We start from the raw sequence: 23,367 nt of genomic DNA, 5'->3' as shown, positions 1-23,367 counted from the left end.
TTCACAGGCTGCAGTTGGGATTACTGATGGCACCCTGCTCCCAGCAATGGGACTGAGTTTGGGACCCATTGTTATCCCGTGTGGCCCCTGTTTCCTAACCAGGTGTGTGCAGAGCTTTATTTAGTTCTTCCCAACACCTCCTTGCTTTTGTGATGTTGATCACACACAGGGCACTGTAAGGGCAGCAGAGCTGAGAAAGGGGCCAGAGGGTAAGTCCTGATGTTGTGTCAGAAATGAAAGATGCATTTTGCTCAAGGAACACATCCCAAGCACAGACCAGACACCCTTACCCTCTGTACCACATCCTTCTTCTTGTGGGGTTTTGTTAATCAACATGAATTAAGAATGAAAGTGAGGGAAACAGGATCCTGGGGTCTGTCATTTTTGGCTGCTCACCAGGTATTTGCCCATGTCAGAGCAGGAGCTCAGCCTCTCATGTGTTTCATTCCCTGTAAGCTTAAAAATTCAGCCTGTGGGAATTTGACATGAAACAGGTGTGTTTAGAAAGAGATTTTTATTTAGTCAAGTATGTCATCAGCTCGGTAGATCTGTCGAGTTACAGGATGACAGAGACATAACAAAACCAAAAAAAAAAGCTGTTTTTTGCACTCATGCAATATGAAAAGTTTCTCAGCCTTAGCCCAAGTACAGCAGGATTTCTTACGTGCTCGTCCTTACTTCCTCTTCCTTGAATAAGAAGCATCAGCATCCTGGGGGGAGAGGACATGAAATCAGTATTTCCCCACCCTGTGTTAAAAACAACACTGTGAGTGAAAGACTTCCTTTGAAACAGTTTGTGACCATGAGCAGTTAGAGTGTGAAAGCACAAAGTTTTAAGCTGCATGTGCCACCCTTACTTTTGCATTTCCTGTACTTGATTATTTACTTGAGGTGCTTTTGTGGAGCTGTACTCAGCTCTCCATGTGTCCCTAAGCTCCTTGGGTGAGACACAGGCTCAGTCACACTTTCCCTGCTCTCAGAAGAGCTCCTCCAGTGGGTCTACAGCCTAATATATGCATTTAATTTATGTCATATGGGATCAATAAATGTACATACTATGGATAATTGCAACAATTTCCATCCCAAAAGTCTTAAGCAATGATCCTGCCCTGTGCATCAGGCCTCCAAGTGTGACTGAGGAGCAGCGCAATCCCAACAAACATTCCCACAGCAGCAGAGTGCAACAAGCAAGCAGGGGGAGAGGGGCACTCTGCACACTCACAATTCCACTCTTGAAGTTCTGAATCCTCTTCTTGCCCATCTTGTTCATGAGCCACCATGCCCAGGTGGGCGCGTACTGCCACAGGTAGCACACAGCCAGGTAGGGGTGGTCGCTGATCCAGGCCTCCTTCACGTCGTTGGCCACGCTCACCAGGGTGAGCCGGGCACAGCGATCCGTGGGCATCTTGTGGGACTGGTCCCCGCTGTTCTCCAGGGACTGGAGGGGGAGCAGAGCAGGGAGGGGTTAGAACTGCAGCCCTGGGGGTGACTGAGGGAGGAGAAGGGACACACGCTCGGTGCCACAGGCATATTCCTCCTAGTTTCCCCATAAGAACTCACCCAGAAACTGGGGCAGGGGAACATATCCCTCACCATCCTCTGGTTTTCAGTGTGGGAACACTTTCCACCTTTCTTCGGCTCAAATTTTTACCTTTTTAATTAATGCCTCTATTGATGGGTCAATTTTTAAAAAAATGGATCTCCAAGCTCTGTCCTGCTTCAGCAGGGCTTCCACTTGATGGGGATTGTTGAAAAAATCCCCCCATCTGCAGCTCTGAGGAATGGGAACTCCCCAGTTCCCAGCTGTGCCTGCCCCATTCTACACTACAAGTTACTCAAGTACCCAAGTGAGTAGGTGAGGTCACATTCCCCATAAACTTAAATATTCCTGCCAGTTCTCTCCATCTCAATCAAGAGAGAAGCAGCCAGCTGCTTTGGAGCAGGGACATCAGCCTGTCTTGTCACTGTATTATTTAGTGAACACAAACCCCAGCCCTGTGAACTTGTGCACATTTCACTCCAGCAATAACAGGCCACTCTAGCAATCTGTCCTTCTGTTTCACAGGGCAGAAGCAGTTCTGCTCTAGATTTGCTCCTCCTCCCTGGTCTTCTGCCACACCGAAATCTGAGGAATGTGTTTTGCAGCTTTCACCATTGTTCAAAAAGTACATTTTTTCTTCCACACAAGTCAGATGTTTTGCAACACAAAAATCATTCCAGAACTCAATTCAACAATGGGAGATCCCCTCCCCCTCACTGGTGGGTCATCCTGAGCTTCAAATCGATTGAATTTAGGGCAGATTACAGTTTGATGTATCACAGCAGCAATTTTTGCCAGCTGCTTTGTCAAGACAGCCTTTACTAAAAGCCATTGTGCAGTTGGAAGGTTTTGCTTTTCCTCCTGGAACAATCCCTAACAGGAAAGGAATGCACAGCTCGTGTCAGCTGAGCCAGGGCTGTGCCAGCAGCAGCGTCACCCAGCAGGGCACAGCGTGACCAGGGCAAACAAAACCCTACCTGTGCAGCAAGGACAGCACTCCCCAGCAGAGCTGTGTTCAGAAAATCCTGGCTTTCACCCCCAAAACTGCAGCACAGGGGCTGTACAGCACATTTTACTAGACTTGGGTTGTTTGTGTGGGAAGAGAGAAGGAAGAGCAATTATCAAACTCAATTTTCAGTTGATACCACCAAGAATTACAAAAGTATACACAGTTCTGCACCACTCAGAGCATTTCTTGGTAAGAAGACGAGGTTAGTGTTTGCAGGGAGGACAAAGCCAGATAAAATACCCCACAAAAGGATCACTGGCCCCACAGCAGGAGTTGGGTTTGTCACAGCAGAACTGAGTCCTTACCTTTGCAAGATTCTCAGTAAAGACATTTTGGATGATCTGGGACTGCACAGGCCCTGGGCAGATTTGGATAATGCTTATCTCAGGGTAGTCAGTCAGCTCAGTCCTCAGAGAATTAAAGAATCCCTAGAAGACAAAAATACAGTGAGATCTTCCTTTCCCATGTTTTATGCAAGGTTTAGCTGATGACACCTTTTCATACAAATTTATACTGTAAAGATAACAAGATTCCACTACAAGCAATTCCTTCTATTTTCTTTGACTTTTCACACTCAATGGCTAATTTAGCATTTTACCAGCAGTTACAGACATTGATCTATAAACCAGTGAGGAACTCATCCTCATCTGACCAAATACCCAGTAATTTCTCTAAACTACAGCCAGATTCTGCTGTCCCTGTACTCAGGACAAGCCTTACTGTTTGGCAGTGGAAATGCCACCAATCCTAAGTATTGCAAAATCATGGAAATTACCTTTTGCAGGTCAGTTGCTGTTTGGGGTGACAGTAAAGAGTTTACACAGTTTCTATGAAGTAAGTGGCACTGGCTTATGTAAGAAAAGGATGAAAATTTTCACACAGCAAAGTCAAAAATGCACCCTGACACTTCAGGGGGTTAATTTGCAGCACTGAATTTGCTACAGAGTTTGAAATTGGAAGCCACATAGATACAAATCTTATTTCAGCTCAGGAATATGCTACCAGTGTATGCAAGTTAAACCAAAATTACAAAAATTGCGAGTACTTCTTTTCTTTAAGGTAAGAGAATACAAGGTTTTCTGTAGCAATTCACATTTAGACAGCAATTACTATGGGAAACATGGCCAGTTCAGAAGGGTGCATTGCACCAAAGCTGCTGGTCAAGCACTCTTGGAGGAGGATTTAGCCAACACCCCATCATGCCTTATCTTTGGCCTGGCTACCAGCAGCCCCCTGTATCTACTCCAACACATAATTTTGTGTCACAGCAGAGACACAGAGTGAGCACAGGCTGATAAACTTCTCCCACTGTAGTAAAATTTTATCACTTTACTCCTATCCAGCTTGGGAGGAGGGCTGGCTGGCCCAGAGCTCTTCCCTGAGCTGCAACAAAGGCTAAAACCAGTCAGATTTTGGCCTGTGGTGACACAGAACCAGCAGCTGGCACAAGCCACCAAAGCTCAGCAAGGAGCAGCACACTCTGACCAACAACAGGAGCTCCAGTTTCCCAGTGGCTGGTGGCTAACTCCAATTTATGGATTCCACACAGGCTTTGCAGTTCAGTTCCCTAAAAACACTGAGCAGGAATTTAAAGGTGTGAGTACCCACAGGCCCCAGATCTGGGGCTGGATCTTCACAGCATGGCAGCAAAGCCTGGAGAGGATTAAATCCTAATACTGGAAACTGATGTGCCCAGAAATCTGCCCCTGGACAGATGGGGATCTGCTCCTGGACACCCAGCAGCTTTGGTTTAAAAATCCAGGCCCTCCCCTGGCTCCCCCACCCTCGTGTGCAGAAGCAGGGCAGTGTTCCATCCAGCACTCCAGGCTAATCCTACATCCCAACCTGCACTTTCCCCACCCCTTCCTTCCCTGAGGGATCCTGAGCCCAGTTCTTCCAGAAAAGCCCCAAACCCCCAGGTGGTGCAGTGCTGTCACAAAGGTGGGGACTGAGTCCAGCTGAGGATAAAATCACACCTAAAAAGGCACACAAAATCACACCTAAAAAGGCACACAGACCCCCACTTGCCCACAACTCCCTGCCCATTGGAGCTGAGGAACAGAACTGGCTCCCATTTTGCCTGAAGGGAACACACTCAAGATGCACTTCCAGGAGTCAGGGAGGTGGAAGAGCATTTGTCTGGGAATGCTGTGATGGAAGGGAAGCCAGAGCACGGCTCAGTCACTTTTGACAAAGCTCCTCCACCTGCTCAGATGCTGGGAGGCTCCTGGGACCCAAGCCGTACCTAAAACTGGGCACCTGAGCAGCCACACAGAGGCACACAGCAGCAGCAGCAAGCAGCTCCAGGGCACTGACAAAGCCAGGGTGATTCCATTGAACACAAAAAAAAAAGTAGCCAACAACTAGTAAACATGAAATGCAAGCAGCCAGAGATGCCAGCAAGCTCCTGGTCCTGCTCTGCACTGTCCCACATCCTTCCCTCATGCTGCAGCTCCAAGGTTTTACACCAGACAAGTGGCACAGCCTTCAGCAGCAGCACAGGAGGGCCAGGACACTCACCCACCCTAAATCCTGGCTGAGGCACACTGCCAAGGGCCTCTTGAAAACCAGAATCTCACATAGACTCAGTCCCCTCTGGGGACATGTTTTCTAATTCCAGCACTTCTCCTTGATATTCAAAGATAGCTGGTATGAAATTCCTCTGCTTCCTCCCAGAAGAGAAGCTTTCAATTCCTCAGCATGAAAAAATAAGGGCTTCCTCTTATTGAAATTCAGGCAGACCCAGATTTGGGAGCAGCAAAGGAACTCCAGTGCAAGAGGAAGAACCTGAGTGTTTCCACCAAGCCCAGACTGAAGGAATTCCACTAAAAACCAGACAATGAACAGAGAGAGGAGCTGCTGCTGCTCAGTCCATGTGCTTCTTAGACAAGTTCCTGATGAAGGAACATTTTGAAGGCCTCCATTCCTGGTCCATGCCACCAAGTAGACGAATTACAGCTGGGTGAGTGGCACATGAGCTCCACGAGCATCATCCCTCCAGGAGGGAAACTGCACCAGGCAGATGCAGACTCCCCTGGGCTTGAGTCATGCTCTTACAGCACCCCCAGCACTGGAATAAAGGGTAATTTCATCAGTAGAACATTGTTATGAAGAATTCCAGTTGGCATGAATCAAAGCATGATTGTTTCAAGGGCAGATTCTAATTCCAGGCAGAATTCCTTCCTTCCTCCTACAACTGCCATTTAAAGGAATTTTTTAAACCCCAAAAAACACTCAAAAAAAAAACCAAAAAAACAAACAAAAAAAAAACCCAAAAAAAAAAAAAAAAAAAAAACAAGAAAAAATAAACCAACAAGAAAAAAAAAACCCAAAACCAAACAAAGCCAAGTAAAAGGAAGGACTTTTCCAAAAAAGGTGTAATTAACTTTGCAGCATTAAGTGTGTCAGTTGTGATAGACTTCAAGGCATGAATTAAAAAAAAAATACCAAAACAAGCCAAAAACCACAACAGACAAATCCATGTCAGATGGGCTCACATATTTAATAACTGGTGGCCAAAACACAACCTTCAAGAAGATCTTGGAATACAGGACAGGTGGAATCATGCTGGGAAACCTGAACAGGAAAAGCATCACTTTTTGCTTTGGCTTATTTTTCCCCTCCCTTCTCCCAGTCTCTATTTCTTTTTGGTCACCATCAGAAGTGGGTTACAGGGCTAAGGAGGGCTGCCATTCCTACAGAATTCCTTTAGCTGAACTGCCCTAGTGAAGTTTGTTCTTTCAGAAAAGTTTTTTCTTGTTTTTGGGGGCTGCATGCTGTCATCTAGCTGTAACTCCAGACCGATCAAAGACTCTCAGGCAGAGTATTTCTATTTCCAAAACCAATACTGCAAGTCCTGTTTCAACACCTGCAATTACTCTTTCTAGACTTACTGGGAAAGAAATAAGGAAGGAGGTTTGGAGTCTGGCCTAGTTATTGAGCAGAGGTAGAAGCTAATAAAGATGGAAGCCGTTCAGCCAGCTTATTTTAATTAATTTTAGTAAACTATCTCTTTAAAGCTTTGTCTGTGCTCTCAATCTTAACATGAGATTGAGAATTCTGAGTATTTTTAAAGCAACATGTGAATTCCTTGTGCTCTGTAATTAATTAGCCATGCTTAGCCCAGCTGCACCACACCCAAAGATAATTCAACTGAAAGAACATTTAATAAATAAAGGAGCATGAAGGGAAGTCAGGCTTCTGCTCATTGCATTCTTCTAATTTTAATCTACCAGGTTTAACCCAAAAGCTGGCCTGTAATGGGCAATTCCAGCATTGCCACTCTGATGAAAAGCAACAGATCTCTCCCCATCACTAACTGAAATTTTTTTTTTAGCAGAGATCTGTCACCATATTCTACATCTTATATTTTCAAGAGGCTTTGTAGTGTCAGCTACTTGTTAACATTTTTGTTGTTGCTGGTCAAATTGTCAAAAAGATGTTGATCCCTTGGCTTAAGCAGTTGTTTGTTCTGTTCACATGCTGAAATCCAGCAGGGTGTAAGAAAATGCCAGTTTTTAAACCACCACTGAGCACAGCTGAAGTTTGTTTTGCTGAGATCAAAATGTACATTAGCAGGAGGCCAAACAGTGGTGAAAGACAAATATGCCCAAACAAATTTACTAGTTTAACAAGAGATTCCTAAATGATACAGGCTGAAACTTTTCTGAACTCCTCTTTTAAGTTTTTCTACTCCAGTGACACTGCTTTCAAAAACTTTTTCCAGGCAGTGTTGAGCGCTAAGTGTTAGGCAGAAGGTAACTTCCTATGGCACTGTGAGCTGTCAGTTCTTCACACCACAGAAAGACACAACTCTTGGGAAGAGTCATTCAGCTGTTCCCAGATGGATCAGGAGGTCTCATTTCTCTGAGCAGTCTGCCTTACCACTCACTGTTCTCATTTCACTGTCCTAAAAATCTCCTCAAGTTGTAAAACTCTCACCAGTGACTCTTTCTCCCTAAAAGAATTGAGAACTTTAGGGCTCTATATGGAACAGAATAATACTCTCAGAGAGGTATTCCCTCATCTGAAGGCCAGAGGCTGAGGTTTTGTGTTTCACACAGTAATTTAACCATGTAATAGTTAGAACCAACTAAGCTGGAAATTGCATTCCGGTCAGGGGGAAAAAAAAAAATCTACAGTGGGAGCTATTTCACATTTCAGAGCAAATTAATTCTAAAGGAACTTCCAATACCTGAGCATGTCGCATATGCTGTGTGAAATTTCAGGTGAGACTTGTGTTTTCTGCACAGAACAAAGCCCTGTGCTGCAGCAGTGGCACTGATCCTCTTAATTAACTTAATTAACTTCCAGCCTGTAACTCACCTGCAGAGCGTGCTTGCTGGCACAGTAGCCGGTGGCAAGAGGAGCTCCCATGATGCCCATCACACTGCTGACAGTGACAATCTTCCCTTTCTTCCTCTGGATCATGTGGTTCAGGACATACTTTGTCAGGGAGATGGTGCCCAGGTAGTTGAGCTCAATGATGGCACTGTAGACATCCAGGTTGGTGTCCACGAACAAGGAGCGCTGTGAGCGCCCACCATTGTTGACCAGAACATCAATCTCCAGAAAGATAAGAAGATAAATTAATATAAACACAATTTCCTTTAATATTTGTGCTTCCTCAGGCAATTCAGTTCAGTTTAGTCCTTGGGAAGGACCAGTGATTATCTGTTTGTTGAAAACCAGAAGCAAGCCACAGAAGGGATAAAAATGCAGGTACGTTTTGGCAAGTTGAATACTGAAGCTGAAGGAAGGTGTAGACACTCCTGAATTTGTCATACAGTGAAGTATGAGCATAAATGCAGGTCTAGGAGACAAAGAAATAAAAGTTTAACCCCAGAAGCACATCTTACCTTGCCAAAGTGCTTGAGCACACTGTTGGTTGCAGCTTCATGAGAGGATCTGTCAGTCAGGTCGAGACGCAGAACGAGGATATCATTTTCACTCAGGCTGCTAATCTCTAAAAAACAACCATAAGGGAAAGGGAGCTGATAAGATTCCCAAAGTCAGAACTGTGGGAAACATAACATACTTTTAAACAGCACATTTTCACAAAGACAACATCAAGAAACCATAACATCAAGTTAGAAATAAAATGCTTGCTTTGTTTTCATTTTGACCCCCACACAGAATTTATTTTTAATCTGTTCCTACCAAGTGGTTTTTTTCACTATGTTTTTGTATGTGAAAAGCCTGAGTTTGTTAAACAGGCTTTGTGGCACAATACAGAAGTTTCACTTCTCCAAATAAATTGCAGTAGTTAGGAGTAAAACCCAGCTGAAACTTTTCACTGAGGGATTCAGAAGCACATTGGGAGTTGGATGTCAACAGGTCAAGCATGTTTATTCCTGACAACAGGACTTGTACAATTCACACCCAAAACACAACATACATACCTGAGCAGCTATGAGGCAAAGTCTACAGAAGCTGAATTATTGGCTTTTTTTGGGAGGAGATAAAAGACTTTTGTTTAACTGACAGCTTTTAACATATCCATGCCCTGAAATAAAAGTCAGCTGCCATCAAGTTCCAGCCTTTTTGTCACGTTTTCCCCCACTGTCCCTTCAGAACAACTGACCTTTTCCATAGAAGGCATTTCTTGAGCAGTGATTTGTTACCCTGGGGTTTTGGGGCAGATGACTCACAAAAACAAAATCTTCATCATTTCAAGCTTTTTTTAAACTACATTTAACAAGAATTTTTACATAATTTCTATTAGTTTGTTAGTGCTATTTTTTCCCCTGAATCAAATCCTAACCACATCTAGGTGTGGTTGCTTCCCTTCAAGCAGCTGCCCTCTTCAGAGCCCCAGGCTTTGACTTTTTAATTACTACTTCTTGCAAATATAGAGCAAGTTGAACTTTGTCTTAACAGTGATATAAAGAGGTTACTTAAACCCACAAGTTGCCTCTGTCCAAAGGTCATTAGTATTTAAGCCACTGGTTAAATAAATAAATAACAAACCCAACTGTCTGGTTTAATGTTAGTAGTATTTCCATTTATTGCTCCCTCCAGCTGCTCCACGTGCATTTTCTCCTCCATTTCTTCCAGAAATACAGCAGTAAAACACAGTTTAAGCTGCCCTCTCAGGGGCACACCTCTGCCTGTGCTGCCTGAAGCAGATTTGCACAGCTGGTACCTGTTGGGGTGCTGATACCTGCCGGGGCGTGGATATTTCTGCCATGATTTAATCAGACCACAGGGCCAGCCCAGCCATGAAATCTAGACAGGGGAGAAAGGAAAGAGCAGAGCAAGGGACACAGGCTGCTGGTAAGGAAGGAAGTGCTCTTTTATAAGATGTTAGAAACATCCGGCATCAGGAAACTTTAAACCAGAAACCTTGTACAGGATTTCCACATTCAAACTCTGCATCTCCAGCAGCTTCCTTAGTTCTTCTCTAGGGTGAGGGGTCCTTACTTCAGGCACTCCTCAGACAGCTTTTACAAAAACCAAACATTCCTGTTACCCTTTTCTGAACCCCTTCTCCCATTCACTACCCCATTATTTTTTGGTTGATAACCAGCACTGTGCCTGGTGCAGAAAGCACATATGGGTCCCAATTTCTGCACTGCCAGAATGGTGATCCTCATTGCTTTTACCTACAAACCCTAATATTCCACTGCTCCCCTTGCCTGCTACCAAAGTGAGATTTTTAAGGGAACAATTATGAAATCCAGAAAAAAACACTTGGTCCCAAGTGGGAGACCTTAGTTTAAAGCTCATTGCCTGGATTTCAGATCAACAACTCTTTTCAATACATGTTAATCCCAGGTAGCAGTTTCTCATAATATGATAAACACCATAGCTCAGAGTAGTATTTTCCAGCTCTTCTGCATTTCCTCTTCTTTCTTTTCTTTCTCCCTTGTATAAATACCCTTCAACAGAGGCTGATCAACACGACCTCCTGGGGTCCATTTCAACCTCAATTACTGTATAATTCTTGAACTTATAGGTTGTCTGTCACTCAACTGGCCTATCCATAATTAAATCATATTTGACCTTTGCCAAACAGAGAAACATACCCTCCTACTTTTTTTTTTCTTTGTAGGGTTTTTGAGAGAAAACAGCCTACAACATTTCCAAGAAAAGAAAGAGAAAGAGTGGTCGGGGGAAATAGAGAAGCCTCTTGCAGGAGCTGAGTGAGTTATACAAGTTGTTTTGTCTCCCTCCTGCCCAAGTGCAGTGAAGTGTTGAACTGGCATATGCATGACTCAACAGGGATTACCTCTCCCTCACTCCCCCTCAGCTTTTAAGCAGTGTAGAATGCACAAACCTGTACCACAGGGTGGTGTCACTAAACTTTGAACAAGATATATGTGTACAGCAGGCATGTTGCAGCACATGAGCTCCAGTTATGCCCCATAAATCAGCCAAATTCACACTCATGTTGCACATTGCTGCTCAGGCTTCATCCACCCCACTCAAACCTTACAGGACAGTCCTGAACTCAGCTGCCAAGGGAAAACATGCAGGTGGAAGCAGGCACAGGCCACCCAGGAAGCACATGGACAAGCATGCAGAGATGGAATCGGGGAGATCAATGCTCAGGTGGAGGTGAAACTGAAATTTCCACTGGAGCTGAGGAATGTGAAAGGCAGCAAAGGCTTCTCAGGTGCAGCAGCAACAAAAGGGAGGCCAAAGACAGGGTGAGCTCACTGCTGGGCAGGGATGGTGAGGAAGAAATGATGAAATGCACAGAAAAACCTGAGGTACTCAATGCCTTCTTTGCCCCAGTCTTCTCTGGCAAGATCTCCTCTCAGGTCTCCCACACTCCTGAGGCTACACTCTGGGGAAAGAAACACTACCAGAGTCAGACAAATTAGGGACAAAATGCACCTACAAGCAGGGCAAAATATGCATCTGTGATTTACACGAGCTGACCAATTTCACTCCTTTTTGGAATTCTCTTCTCCCCAGGGACAGCAAGAAAACAAATGTCACAAAGCCTAACCCCAGTCCTTGGGAAAATGACGTGGCAATTCCTCCTGAAAGCAATTTCCAAGGAAGTGGAGGATAAGAACGTGGGTGGGAAAAGCCACCATGGATTTAGCATGGCCTGACAAACTGCCTGAGCAACTCAATTGCTTTTTGTGATCAGCTGTGGCATCCCTCCATGATCAATATGTTTGAATATCTTTGTTAATGACCCAAATGATGGGGAAAAAACACAGATTTTCATAAAATTTTGATTTAACGCCAAGTTCAGAGGAGCAGTCCTGATGCAGGGCTGGACTGCTATGCAGAGGCACCTTAACAAGTTCAAAGAATAGTCTGACAAACCTCATTAAGCTCAATAAATTAAAATGCAGATTTTCACACCTAGGACAGGAAATAGAAGCTGGCTGTAGAAAACAAACTATCGTAGAAAAGTTTAGGTTGGAAGGGACCTTAAATGTCACCTCATTCTAAACCCCTGCCATGGAGAGGGACACCTTCCACCAGACCAGGTTGCTCAAAGACTCATCCATCCTGGCCTTGGATGCTTCCAGGGATGGGACAGCCACAGCCACTCTGGGTAACCTGTCCCAGGGCCTCACCAGCCTCAAAAGCAAGAATTTCTTCCAAATATCTAATCCAAACCTGGTTTCTGTCAGCTTAAAGCCACTCCCCCTTGTCCTGTCACTTCCTGCCCTAGTTATGTTTCTGTGTTACTGAAGAGTTTCCAGTATTCCTACTAATCAGACCTTCAGTTAAAGCAAAGCTCATGAGCAAACATTTGCAAAGCACAGGGCTACATAAGACTTCCAAGGATGTGTGTGGCACAGCTCAGATATTCACAGGGACAGTGGAAGATGGCAGAGGCAGAAATCTGTCACTATAGGACATAAAATAACACGATGCACACACAGCTCTCCCAAGGTAAAAAGAGCACTTTTAATTTCTGACTCCAACATTTATAGATTTCCAAAAGTGACAGTGCATTGGAGGGTGACAGTGCCACCTCTCCAATGACACTGGACAAACCAACAGTCCATCAAATTTCTCCTCCTCCATAAAAGAATGCAAAACATTAAGTTATTTAACAAAAAAATAAGTTATTTAACAAAACAATAAGTTATTTACATAAAGTGTGTGAGAAATTTCATTACAAGAATGTAAACATCAAAAGGCTTATAAAAACTTAAAAAATCAAGAAGACAGAAATCATCTCAGATAAATCAATGCTCTTAGTCCACATTACTCGAAATAGTATTTCTGAATATTCTTTAGCACATCCCACAGGTATTTCCTGAAAGTGCCCATCCAGGATTCCAGCTGCTGCCAGCCTGTCTCATGTCATCAATTTTGCAATCACAACAAACAGCCACGGACGCAAACGGTGTTGCAGACTTCTGCTGACCATTGCATCACACAGCACTGGGATTTTGTCACAATTGTCACTTTACCACACTGTCATCACATGTCCCCTGCCTCTTTTTAAATGTCAGACTCTTTAGGTGACTGCTTTTTGGAGCCCTCAGAAAATAAAACCAGGCTAAAAGGAGTTGTGCATTTTTGAAAGTTCCTTGAAAGCTTTTCTGAGTAGGCTGCTGCAACTTTCAGCTTTCTAGACATGTCTAGGTGCTAATCCAAGAAAAACATCTGATTATTCTCTAGCACACATTCCAAGTAGAATGTGGACATTCTGTCAACATTGCTAAGACTGAACTCTTGGTGTGATAACACATTCCACATAAAATACTCCATCCTGAGCTATAGAGGATAAATAGTCTGAAAAATGCATAATGTTAATCATGTTCAAACCCTCTATCTATCAGTGTGAATTAACTGCCTATTCCTCTTGCTGCCAAGCCAGAAAACAGGAGGGAAAAAGAGAAACAGGAGGAGTGAAGCCAGACCACTGAGTCATCAGGCATATGAAAGCTAACTAGAAGATATCTGGAATAGTTAAAAATTTTGCTCCACAATTTTTCCTCTTGATTACAGGAGATCTTCCTTCTTCCACATTTTTAGAACAATGTTTCCTGAACATTTTTATTAGTCTTTTCCAAAGAGCAAAGTCAGTTTTCTCTCTACCTGTAACATGCACAAACCTGAAGAAAGAATACTTCTTAGCTGCAAGCAGCTAGGTGGTTTGGTTCTTCACAGGATGATACCCCTGGGATTGTTTCCTCTATTCCCCACAGTATTTATTCCATTTCTTAATCTAGTATCTTACAGGAGCACTTGCAACTGAGAATGAGATTTTTAAGTAACAGTGGTTTATGTAGGAAGTTGAAATGTGTGTCCATACAAAGGCTTCTCACTCACAAAAAGAAGATACCAGCTCTGTATAAAGTTGACTTTCATCATTAAATTTATTCTGGTGATATGTGGGTTAGCGTTCCTGCGGCAATCCCAGCCCAGGCAGGCTGGAACTGCTGGCACGGAGTGCTAAGTTGTACTTACGAAGGCATTTCTTTTTCACTCTCTGCAGCTCATCCTCCCTCCTGGCAGAGATGGCAAGCAAGGCTCCCAGCTTTGCCAGCTGGTAAGACAGTTCTTCTCCGATGCCACTCGAGGCTCCTGTCACCCAGACAACCTTGCCACGCAGTTCATGTTCTAGCAAAAGAATCAAGACAGCAGTTCACACATTGCCAATGCTAGGATAAGCATCTCACTCACTGCAGGGGTGGAATCTGGTGCTGTTTTTAAGAAATATGCTCATTTTGGGGGGGTATTACAAAATGCTGACTTTTTTATGTTTTAGTCACATGCAGTTGTGAAATTGTTCATACTTGTTCTGTTGCCATTTGAACTTTGTTCCAAGGCTGACCTGAATAAACATGGGTTATTTACCTGAGGCAAGGAATCTGATTGCATTTTTGCAGGCCATCCACGCATAAAAAATCCACTAACCTCATCAAAAACAGTTTCAAAGGAAAAGGGGAAAGAAAATTCTTGGAATTGACAGGAAACAGTTACTGTACTGCAAATACAAACAAAAGCCTAAGCAAGTCCTTCCAAATAATGTTTCATCCCAAAAAATGTTCCAGGGTAATTGCTGACTGAGTAAAATTCTCTGAACAGAAAGACAGCTAATCACAAAAAAATGGGTTTCCATCCACTTTGTTTAGCATCTGATGCAGGTTAGCTCCTGCACTGGCCAGGGCACAGTACACAGAGTTCCCAAGGTGTAAATTCACATGTGGATTCCCCAGCTCCTGCCCTGACATGCTTCTTTAACCTGCAGTAAAATTAAGAGCATCTTGCTCTGTTTACAGCTCGGCTGATAATGCCTGTTCCCACTTGTCTACAACCATCCCCACTCCATGGTACACCTGGGCACTGGGGAAAGCCTTTGCTTTCCAGACCTACATCCAAAATCATCCAATACCACAGATGGCTGAAAAACCACTCAGTTAATTCCAGAACATGATTTAGGGATGAAAGATCACAAATATCAGACCACTTTCCAGAAGGAATCATTGCCTGGCACGTGTCTGTGTTCCTCAAGATCAGCCACAGTGAATATCAGTCTTGGGGGAAATCTGACTCACTCAGAGCCTGCTGACAGGAGCTCTTCCCTCTGTTTCTCAAGTTTGTGCATTCCAACATCTAGCCAACCAAGAAAGATTTCAAGGCATAATTCAAATATCAGAGCCAAATGCAGTTCCTGAGACTTAAAGAAAGTTCAATTCTGAAAAGTCAGAGTAGTATTTTTCAGCTCACTGAAATTTAACCACTAATTTAATTTAGAAAAAAAATACTCTTTTTCCACTGTGGCTGAGACTGCTTTTACTTCCTGCTCTCTCTAGTAATCAGTTCCTGTTTCTCTCTACACCACACTGTGTTTCAAATTTCTACTTTTGGAGTCCTAATGACACAAATCCCACAAAGAGACCAGCACCAAAACCCTTCACCCTTCAGACAAAAGCAGTGAGCACTCAAGACTGACTGTCAGAGCTCAGCTTGACTTTGTGGGGCTGGCAGTAAGTATTATTTGTCTTTTCTTAAGCTGACTGCATTTCAGCCAAAAAAAATCCCTCCTAAACTCAGGCTTTTGTGGCTTGAGGTTGTTTGGAGTTTCTTGTTTCTAAAAACACTAACAACAGCAACAGGAGTCACTTCCCAAGGGAGAGATGTATTCTAAGGTTATGAACTAGGGATGGGGAAAGAGATTCTGTTGAAGTTGCAGAAATATCCACTGTGTTCATCATTAGAACAAATGGCTGCTGTCTGTAAAGCTTATTCACACCCCTTCCCTACAGTTTTATTCCAACATATTCCCAATTTATTGAATTAAACACAATAAACTTGGGAGTTTGCCTCTCCTATAACATTTTTTTCCTGAAAACCCAGGCAGACAAACACTACACAAACAGAACACAAATGTAATTTCAAAACAACACATGAATGTAATTTCAGCCCTGCTTACCACACTCATTCCTCTTGCTACTGAAAACAAATCCACTTCCTCCTCCTACCACTTAGTTTCCCTGTTCCCAACCTGTCTTGGGCAGCTTCTCAGCAGTTATTCAGGATCTTGTTCTGTGAACAGAATAATTAACTGAGATAAGGAGAGTTTTCCCACCAATTCCCCAGAGCTGATCGTTTCCAAGCACTGAGCTGCTGAGAGTTAACACAGAGGGAAATCTCAAATGCTGGTGGTGCAGAACAAGTGCCAAACCATCAACTTTGCTCCAGAATAAATGTCCTGTTGTTGCTGGAAATAAGTTTAAAAATTAACCATGACAAATTAAAAAATAAAAGTAGGTTATGCCATTACTAACTATTAACTACTGTGCTACAAGGCATAACAAATGAGAGCCTGAACTGACTAGCACTGCAAGTAACCCAAAAAGTTGGTTTGTAGTTCTGCTTAGAGTTTTTTCCAACATTTTATAGCTCTTATAGCACAAGGTTGCCATGTCATTTCTTTCAGGAAAATGATTAGAAGTGGGGAAGTTTAAAACAGAACATCTACTCCAGAGCCCTAAAGAATCATACCATTATTCCTAAATTTAAGAGCAGGGCTGTCATACATGGAAGGTTCCCCTTTAGCTTCATAATATTAAGCTGCCTGTGAAAAGCACAGGGTTTAGGGTGATTCTATGCGCTCAGAAAAACACAACACAGAAGGAAAGGCATCCAGCACCCAAAAATCCTTCTCTCCTGACCACACACATATTCAGAGGATGGGAAGCAATCCAGCAGCTGCCAATGAATAAATTCAAAAGTCAAATTTCCCTATAGAATTGAATCACTGAATTGGAACAAGTCTTACCTATATTAAGGCCTTTTGTTGCAATTATCATTTATAGCACAAGAAACACAGGAGATCAGTCCACTTTCTGCTAAATATCTTCATCTCCAAGAACTTCAACATCCATAATAATGTTGTAGAAGCAATAACACAAAATAATGACTGCAAGAGTGATAGCTCTAACAACACCTTTAATTAAAAATTAAGGGATCCACTCATTATTTACCTATGCACCCTCCATTACACGCACAATATGGGGAGAAGGAAAAGGGAGAAGTTATTTAATGAAAAAACTTTCCTATGTTTGTCTCTTCTGTTTTCCTACCTGGTTTGTTAAATGGTACCATTTCAGTTAAATATTTTACTTAATAACAAGCACAGAGGCTGGGGGAAAGGGAAGGTGCCCAAAACATAGCTGACCTCTTATGTTGATGAATTTTTGCCTGATTCTTTTTGTATTACATGTTAAAACAACCCCATCATAAAATTACACTACACTGGTCTTAGCATGTGAATTTTTAGACTTCTTAAAGGGTTTCCAGGCCTTCCATAATTCTGAAGGCTACATTCAAATAACACTTTGTCTATCCAAGAGAGCTCCTACATCTTGATGTATATTGCACATAGATCCTTCAGGACAAAACTTCAATTCTGTTTGTATTAGTCAAGATTTATCTCACTTCTCTGCCCTGATTCTTTCCATGCTCTTTACAAAGCCCACACACTAAGATTTTTTGCAGTTTTCTTACAGCAAGGGAATGTTCTGATGGAGTTCATACAAAACTTTGGGCTGAGTACCTGAACAGCCATGAGAGATTGTTCATACTGATTTAAATGCAGTATTTTTTAGAGCTTTATCACTTGTGCTAATCCATCCAATGGAGAGCAGAAAAGGACGCACATTTTCAGGAAGCTTTTACTGAGTGCAGGTGACAAGGATGTCTCAAGTTTGTCCTACTCTTCTCTCCAGCTGTTCCTCACACCAAACTTCACCTGTACCACCATCCCGTAGGGAATCACGGTCCCAAGCTCAAACCTTCACTCCACCACTCCTGGTCCACCTTCCTTCCATGCAGTCCCCTCTCCCTATCTCAACCCTACAGCCTGTTTCAATTCCCACATGGGATACTCAATTTCAATTCCCACATGGGATATTCAATTTCAATTCCCACATGGGATATCTTGTAGCGCCTCTCATCCCACCTTCTGTCCCCAGTTTCCACTTCCACCTAAAGCACCCACAGCCAGCAGTTCACAGCAACTACAAATCACCCCAGCAGGCTAAACTAAGGGGGGGATATTCATAAATCTGTGCCTTTTCTGACCAAAAGCCTCTATTAAGCAAACAAAACCTATGATTTCTAGGTTTCTAGGTCCAGAAATAGGGAGAATTGCAGTCAGAATAGAAAGTTCAAGGGGAGCAAGAACTGAAAGCGCCTGTCTGACAGTGTTTCATTGAACTTTTGTCCTGCAGGTGACCATGGCAGCACCTTTCAGAGATGCAGGGACAATCCCCATCAGCATCACCTGCCGGAGCTGCTCCCTGGAGCCGTTCAGAGCACAATCCACGGAACAGGAAACCCTGTCAGCCCCAGCATTAACAATACTCATGTTTACTTCACTGCCGACAGCCCTGTGAACGCAATATCAGCTTGGAGATCGCAGATCAGGCTGAAGCAGCAGCTGAACAGGCTCCAAAGCCACTCATCCCTTCCCGAGCCTTCCTCCCACCCTGTCCCTGTGCTCAGCTGCCCCGTGGGGCCCTGCCAGGACCGGGAACGTGCCCAGAAACTGCGCAAAACAAACAGTTCTGGCCCACAGGAACCAGCCCTGGGCCCAGACCTGCAGGAGCTCCCGAAGTGACTTTTTGGGAGCCGCTTTGCCGGCACGAGGGGCACCACACACCTTTGTTTAGCGGAGATAAACAAAACTCTACAACTTTTGTGAAAGTTGCAAAGCTAGTATGTTTATTACAGAGCTGGACGCAAGTTCCTTTAAAATGACATGCGTACTTCTGGGAACTTCAGGTCTTTTTTTTTTATCTTCTTCTCAAATACATATGCATACAATTTCACAATAGGTTCATACATATTTATTTTTACGAATTTTGCGTGACATTTGTCGCTAGATTTTTCTTTAGCAGAAAGAATTCTTAGGTCAGGTTGACTAGCTTTAACAGCAGCTTCTCTGTCTATCACTCTCTTGTCTCCCCCTTCTTTATCTCAGTCTTTCACTGAAGCAGCTCCTCTGAGCTCAAGCTTTTTGCAGTCAGACCATACAGCAAGCTACATGCTTAACTCAAAGATGTACATTCTATCTAAACTAAAATGGATTTCTGCCTTAGAAAATTTCTACTCTGCCTCGTTTTATCCAGGTAAAGAGCAGGTAAAGTACACTTTTGTGGTATGTTTATGTTTATGGACACCCCACGGGACAGCCGATGCCACCAGCACCGCTGTCTCCCCCGCCACCCCCTTTACCGAGCGCGCCCCCGCTCCCCTCACGGTCCCCAGGCGGGGCTGCTGGCATTACCTGGCTTCTTCCCCCACCTCTCGGCCCAGAGCAGCGTGAGGTCCCCGTCGGCCCTCAGCCATCGCAGCAGCTGCACCAGCAGCGCCAGGAGGGCCCCTCCGGCCAGCGCCAGGCACAGCGCGCACCCCCAGGCCATGGCCAGGGCACCGCGGCCCACCCGCACGGCGCCCCTTTATCGGGAGCCGCCCTCGCCGCCCGCAGCCAGCGCCGGCCTCCTCCCCTCCTCCCCGCCTCCCTCCCTTCCCCGTCCCACCCCCGTCTTCCCCGGCCGCTCCCCGCCGGTCCCCGCGGCCGCCGTGGGGCACAGGCCGAGCGAGCCGCCGGGGGTGAAGGTCGGGTTCTGGAGCGGAGCGCTTTGTTTCCCCTCCTGGCCGTGCCCCCACGGCTGCCCGACCTTTCCCCGCTGCCCACCGCACGTCCCGGGCAGCGGGATCGCATCCAGGGCTTGGCTTCGGTGTGCAGAGAGCAAACGCTGCTCCGAGAACAAAAAGCAGTGTCCCGTTTTCTTCCTGGCTGTGCCTATGAGACACCGGCGATTCCTTTTCCCTCTGGAGCTCTCCGAGGGCTTGCAGTCCAGCTGCAGTCACCCCCAGCCCCTGTGACACGTGTATTTGTTTTGGTTTAGGGTAGACTTTGGAGAGAACTTTTTAAAGGGGTTTTTTTAGGAAATGTGAAAATGCATGTGTTTTATGATAGGCTTTTCGCAAATATTAAAATGAATATTATATGTGCTGTGTTAGAAAGTAATGCTGTACTAATTCTCTTAAGTAGTGTGTTAAATATAGCTTTAGGTTATTAAAAAATGTTAAAATAGAAACGATGCTATGTAGGATACTTTTTTCTAAAGAAAGGACTCACAGCGAGATAGCAGCCACGGGACACCTAAATCTTTCAGAGAAAAAGAATTTATTGCTCCATTATCAGAAGAAACAAACTTCTTCTTGCCTCGAAGGTGCTGTTAGGATTCAGAGGAAGAAGTTGACACTGACCAGACAGAATCCTGTATTTGAATGGAATTTAAGCATCATGTATGAGGTGTATGAATATGCAACAGGCTGTTGCTTTTAAGGGTTAATCCTCTGTTAACGTGGGTCCTTTTTCCAGCTCCAGCTACCCAGAAAAGGTACCTGGACAGTCTGTAACTCTTTGTCTCTATTGTCTCATATTGTCCTAATTCAAATTGTCCAAATTATTATTACTCTAATTGTATTACTATTTTTATAACCATTTTATTACTATTAAACTTTTAAAATTTTAAAAACAAGTGATTGGCGTTTTTCACAGGAAAGTAGATTTAATTGGTTTCTTTCCTTAACTGATCTGGGAGAAAAAAATTTTTTTGGAGAAAAGTGGAAAAAATCTTGTTTATTAAACAATTAAATTTTTTGTTACTCTAAAAGAGATGACAAACTCAGAAAGTTTCTTTTCTGGGTTGCAGCCCAACTTACTCAGTTTCTTATCAGTCTTTTTGGTGCTGGAAACACTGCGGCTCAGGCCCAGCCTGGTGGACTACAGTGAGTTGCTGGTGCTCTTTTGGGTGTTTAGTTTAGAGCAGGTTTAAACAGGTCTAAAGAAAAGGAGAAAAAAAAAATCTCCAGTTTAGGGAAGTTCTTTGCTTTAGCTAGCTAAAACTAATGAAAACAAAGGAGAGCTCTGTCCTGCTGTCTGTCCATCTGCAAACAACGCAGTCCAGGAGCAGGAATGTGGAGGAGTGACTGCAGTGTATGAAAACAAACTGCAGCTTCTTCTCTCCCCCTTCACTCTTGGAACAAGTCTTAAAGGTGCAAAACTTATTATTCAGCATAAATAGAACAAGACAGTTGGGGATAAAAGCATCATATAGTCAACCTAGGACAACACGACACATCCTTTCCCAGCCAGGTTCCTGCAGGAATGCTGCCCTTGGACATGCCTCCTGCTTCCCCACCTGTGAAAGCAAGCCCAGTTCTCACATGTACCCTCTCTGGCCAATGTTTCAGACCTTGGGCTCCAAAATTCCTGGTGGTGGATACTAAAAACACCAGGGACTGCAGCATTTCTGGTCATCATGTCACTCATCCACAGTTCTTAATGACAGATTTGTTAAGTCATTTCTTAATGACACATTTGTGCTTATGTGCAGAGGTGAAAAACTCTGCTCTGGCTGCTTTGATGTACCAAAGTATTTCACAAAAGGAGGTATAGATGCAAAAAAGAGGCCAGAGAGGGACTTTTTACAAGGAAATACAGTGATAGGACAAGCAGGAATGGCCTTAAGCTAAAGGAGGGTAGGTTTGGATTTGGTATTAGGAAGAAATTCTTCCCTGTGAGGTTGGTGAGACCCTGGCACAGGGTGCCCAGAGCAGCTGTGGCTTCCCTGTGCCTGGCAGTGTTCCAGGCCGGGTTGTATGGGGCCTGGAGAACCTGGGATAGTGGAAGATGTCCCTGCTCATGGCAGCAGGGCTGGAACAAGATGATCTGTGAGGTCTCTTTCAACCCAAACTGTTCTATGATTCTGTGAAAAGGGTAACCCACAGTAATTCCTGGCTCCTCACCAGATATGACACAAATGCATGCAGAGCTTATGTAGGACAGGACATACCTCCTGTTCCCAAAATCTGCCAGGCTCAGGCCCCTGATCTGTCAGCAGATGCAGCACAGGATGGCTCTTCACCACACACAGCTGCTCAGTCTGTTCCAGCTCCACCAGTGAGCAAAGATTTCATGAATCACCTCCTGAATTACCATAAAATTTGCATTACAGCTTTTTGAGGCAAAACACAGCCATGGTCTACCTTTGAACCTTTGGGCTCCTACTGATTTTTCAGCAAATCAGTCCAAACTTAATTAATACAACAAGGGAAATGTGACAGAAAACAAAAATACACCATCAGCATACTTTGTTTCTGTAAATAGCCCCAGTCATCAACCATGTCCAAACTAATAAGTGCAAATTAAATGGTTATGGTAGTTCAGAATAGAAACAGACCTCTGAAGGTTATAAAGGAAGTCACAGAACTATGAATGTTCACAGTTACACAGTTACAGGTAACAGCTATTCTTTATATTCCCCTGTTTTCTCCTGTTTTACTGAGTTAAAAACTATCTTGTGTTAATGCAATGCACAATGTAATGGAACCTTAATGTCATAGAGAATGCAAATAATATAAATAAATAGCAAGTAATTAAACTGTTTTCTGGGTCTCATTTCCTACTTGTGCTAAATGCAGGGGGTGCACACACAATTGTGGATCTTTGTGCCACAACACACCCAAACATGCAGTATAAACCTGGAAAAGGATGTAAACTGCAGCTGCACAGTGCATTTCCAGTGAGGGTTTTCCCAGCTATCCCCAAAGACACAGGAATGCAGCAGCTGGGGCTGAGCACAGAAAAGATGAGTAGGAGAAGTTCAGAAGCATCTTGTGATTGGTTAGTGGTGAGAATTTATTGTGTTAACTCTGTGCTTCAACCTTTCTTTCACAACAAAGCTGAGTAAAATATATTTCTCTTGCTAAAAAAAAAAAAAGGTTAAGTCAGGGAGGTTTTGTGCATTTGTACACTCACACAGTCTCCATCAGTGGGGATTTTATGTCCTGCCCAGAGACAGGCATGAAGTTCCTGTTTGGTGTCAACCTGAGCTTCAGAAGAAGAGCACTTGGAAAACTTAAAACAAGGTCTTTACAAGGTAATGTCCATTCTTGCTGTTTAACAACTTATAAAAAGTAAATACACTCATCTCATTAGTATTATCTTAATGATAGGTAAGCACATCTTAAGGTTACCCAGAGAAGCTGTGGCTGCTCCATCCCTGGAAGTCTCCCAAAGCTAGGTTGGGAGAATTCTTAGGGAATTGTTGGAAAAAGTCTTAAGGATTTTTTTATTCAAGTCTATTCTATGAATTCTGAAAGGATCACATCATAATGGAGCCCGTGGATTTGACCAACACCTTAATTTCCAAGGAAGACCAAAAAAAATTTTCTCCATGTAATGCCTGAACTTAGTTTCCACACGAGAAGCTAATTTTCACTTTCTGAAGAGGCCATCACTGCTAACAGCTTTTAAAAGTCAACCAAAGTCAACCTGAACATCAGAAGCAGGAGCGACAGCTCTGCT

At 43.7% G+C, this 23,367-nt stretch overlaps 1 protein-coding gene across 1 annotated transcript; it reads right to left on the bottom strand.

The window, feature by feature from the left end:
* Nucleotides 1–497: 497 nt before the first annotated feature.
* Nucleotides 498–19,487, bottom strand: DHRS7 (dehydrogenase/reductase 7). Its single transcript, XM_030950355.1, has 7 exons — nucleotides 19,273–19,487; nucleotides 13,944–14,096; nucleotides 8,408–8,514; nucleotides 7,875–8,114; nucleotides 2,855–2,977; nucleotides 1,223–1,438; nucleotides 498–710 (listed from the first exon to the last, which is right to left on the bottom strand). Exons 1-7 carry the CDS (start codon nucleotides 19,406–19,408, stop codon nucleotides 675–677), a joined length of 1,011 nt encoding a protein of 336 aa, XP_030806215.1. The 5' UTR covers nucleotides 19,409–19,487; the 3' UTR covers nucleotides 498–674.
* Between the last annotated feature and the right edge of the window lie 3,880 nt (nucleotides 19,488–23,367).

Source organism: Camarhynchus parvulus, chromosome 5, assembly GCF_901933205.1.
Source record: "Camarhynchus parvulus chromosome 5, STF_HiC, whole genome shotgun sequence".
In the NCBI taxonomy this organism is placed as follows: Eukaryota; Metazoa; Chordata; class Aves; order Passeriformes; family Thraupidae; genus Camarhynchus; species Camarhynchus parvulus.
The sequence above is the reverse complement of the archived record's forward strand: the minus strand, read 5'-3'. Positions and strand labels throughout refer to the sequence as shown.

Coding starts and splice junctions, on each gene's coding strand:
- DHRS7 (XM_030950355.1), bottom strand. CDS start 19,408: ATGGCCTGGGGGTGCGCGCTGTGCCTGGCGCTGGCCGGAGGGGCCCTC. Junction 8,515..13,943: donor AGTGAAAAAGAAATGCCTTC/GTAAGTACAACT, acceptor GTTGTTTTTTAG/AGATTAGCAGCCTGAGTGAA. Junction 1,439..2,854: donor TTACTGAGAATCTTGCAAAG/GTAAGGACTCAG, acceptor CTCCCCCTCCAG/TCCCTGGAGAACAGCGGGGA.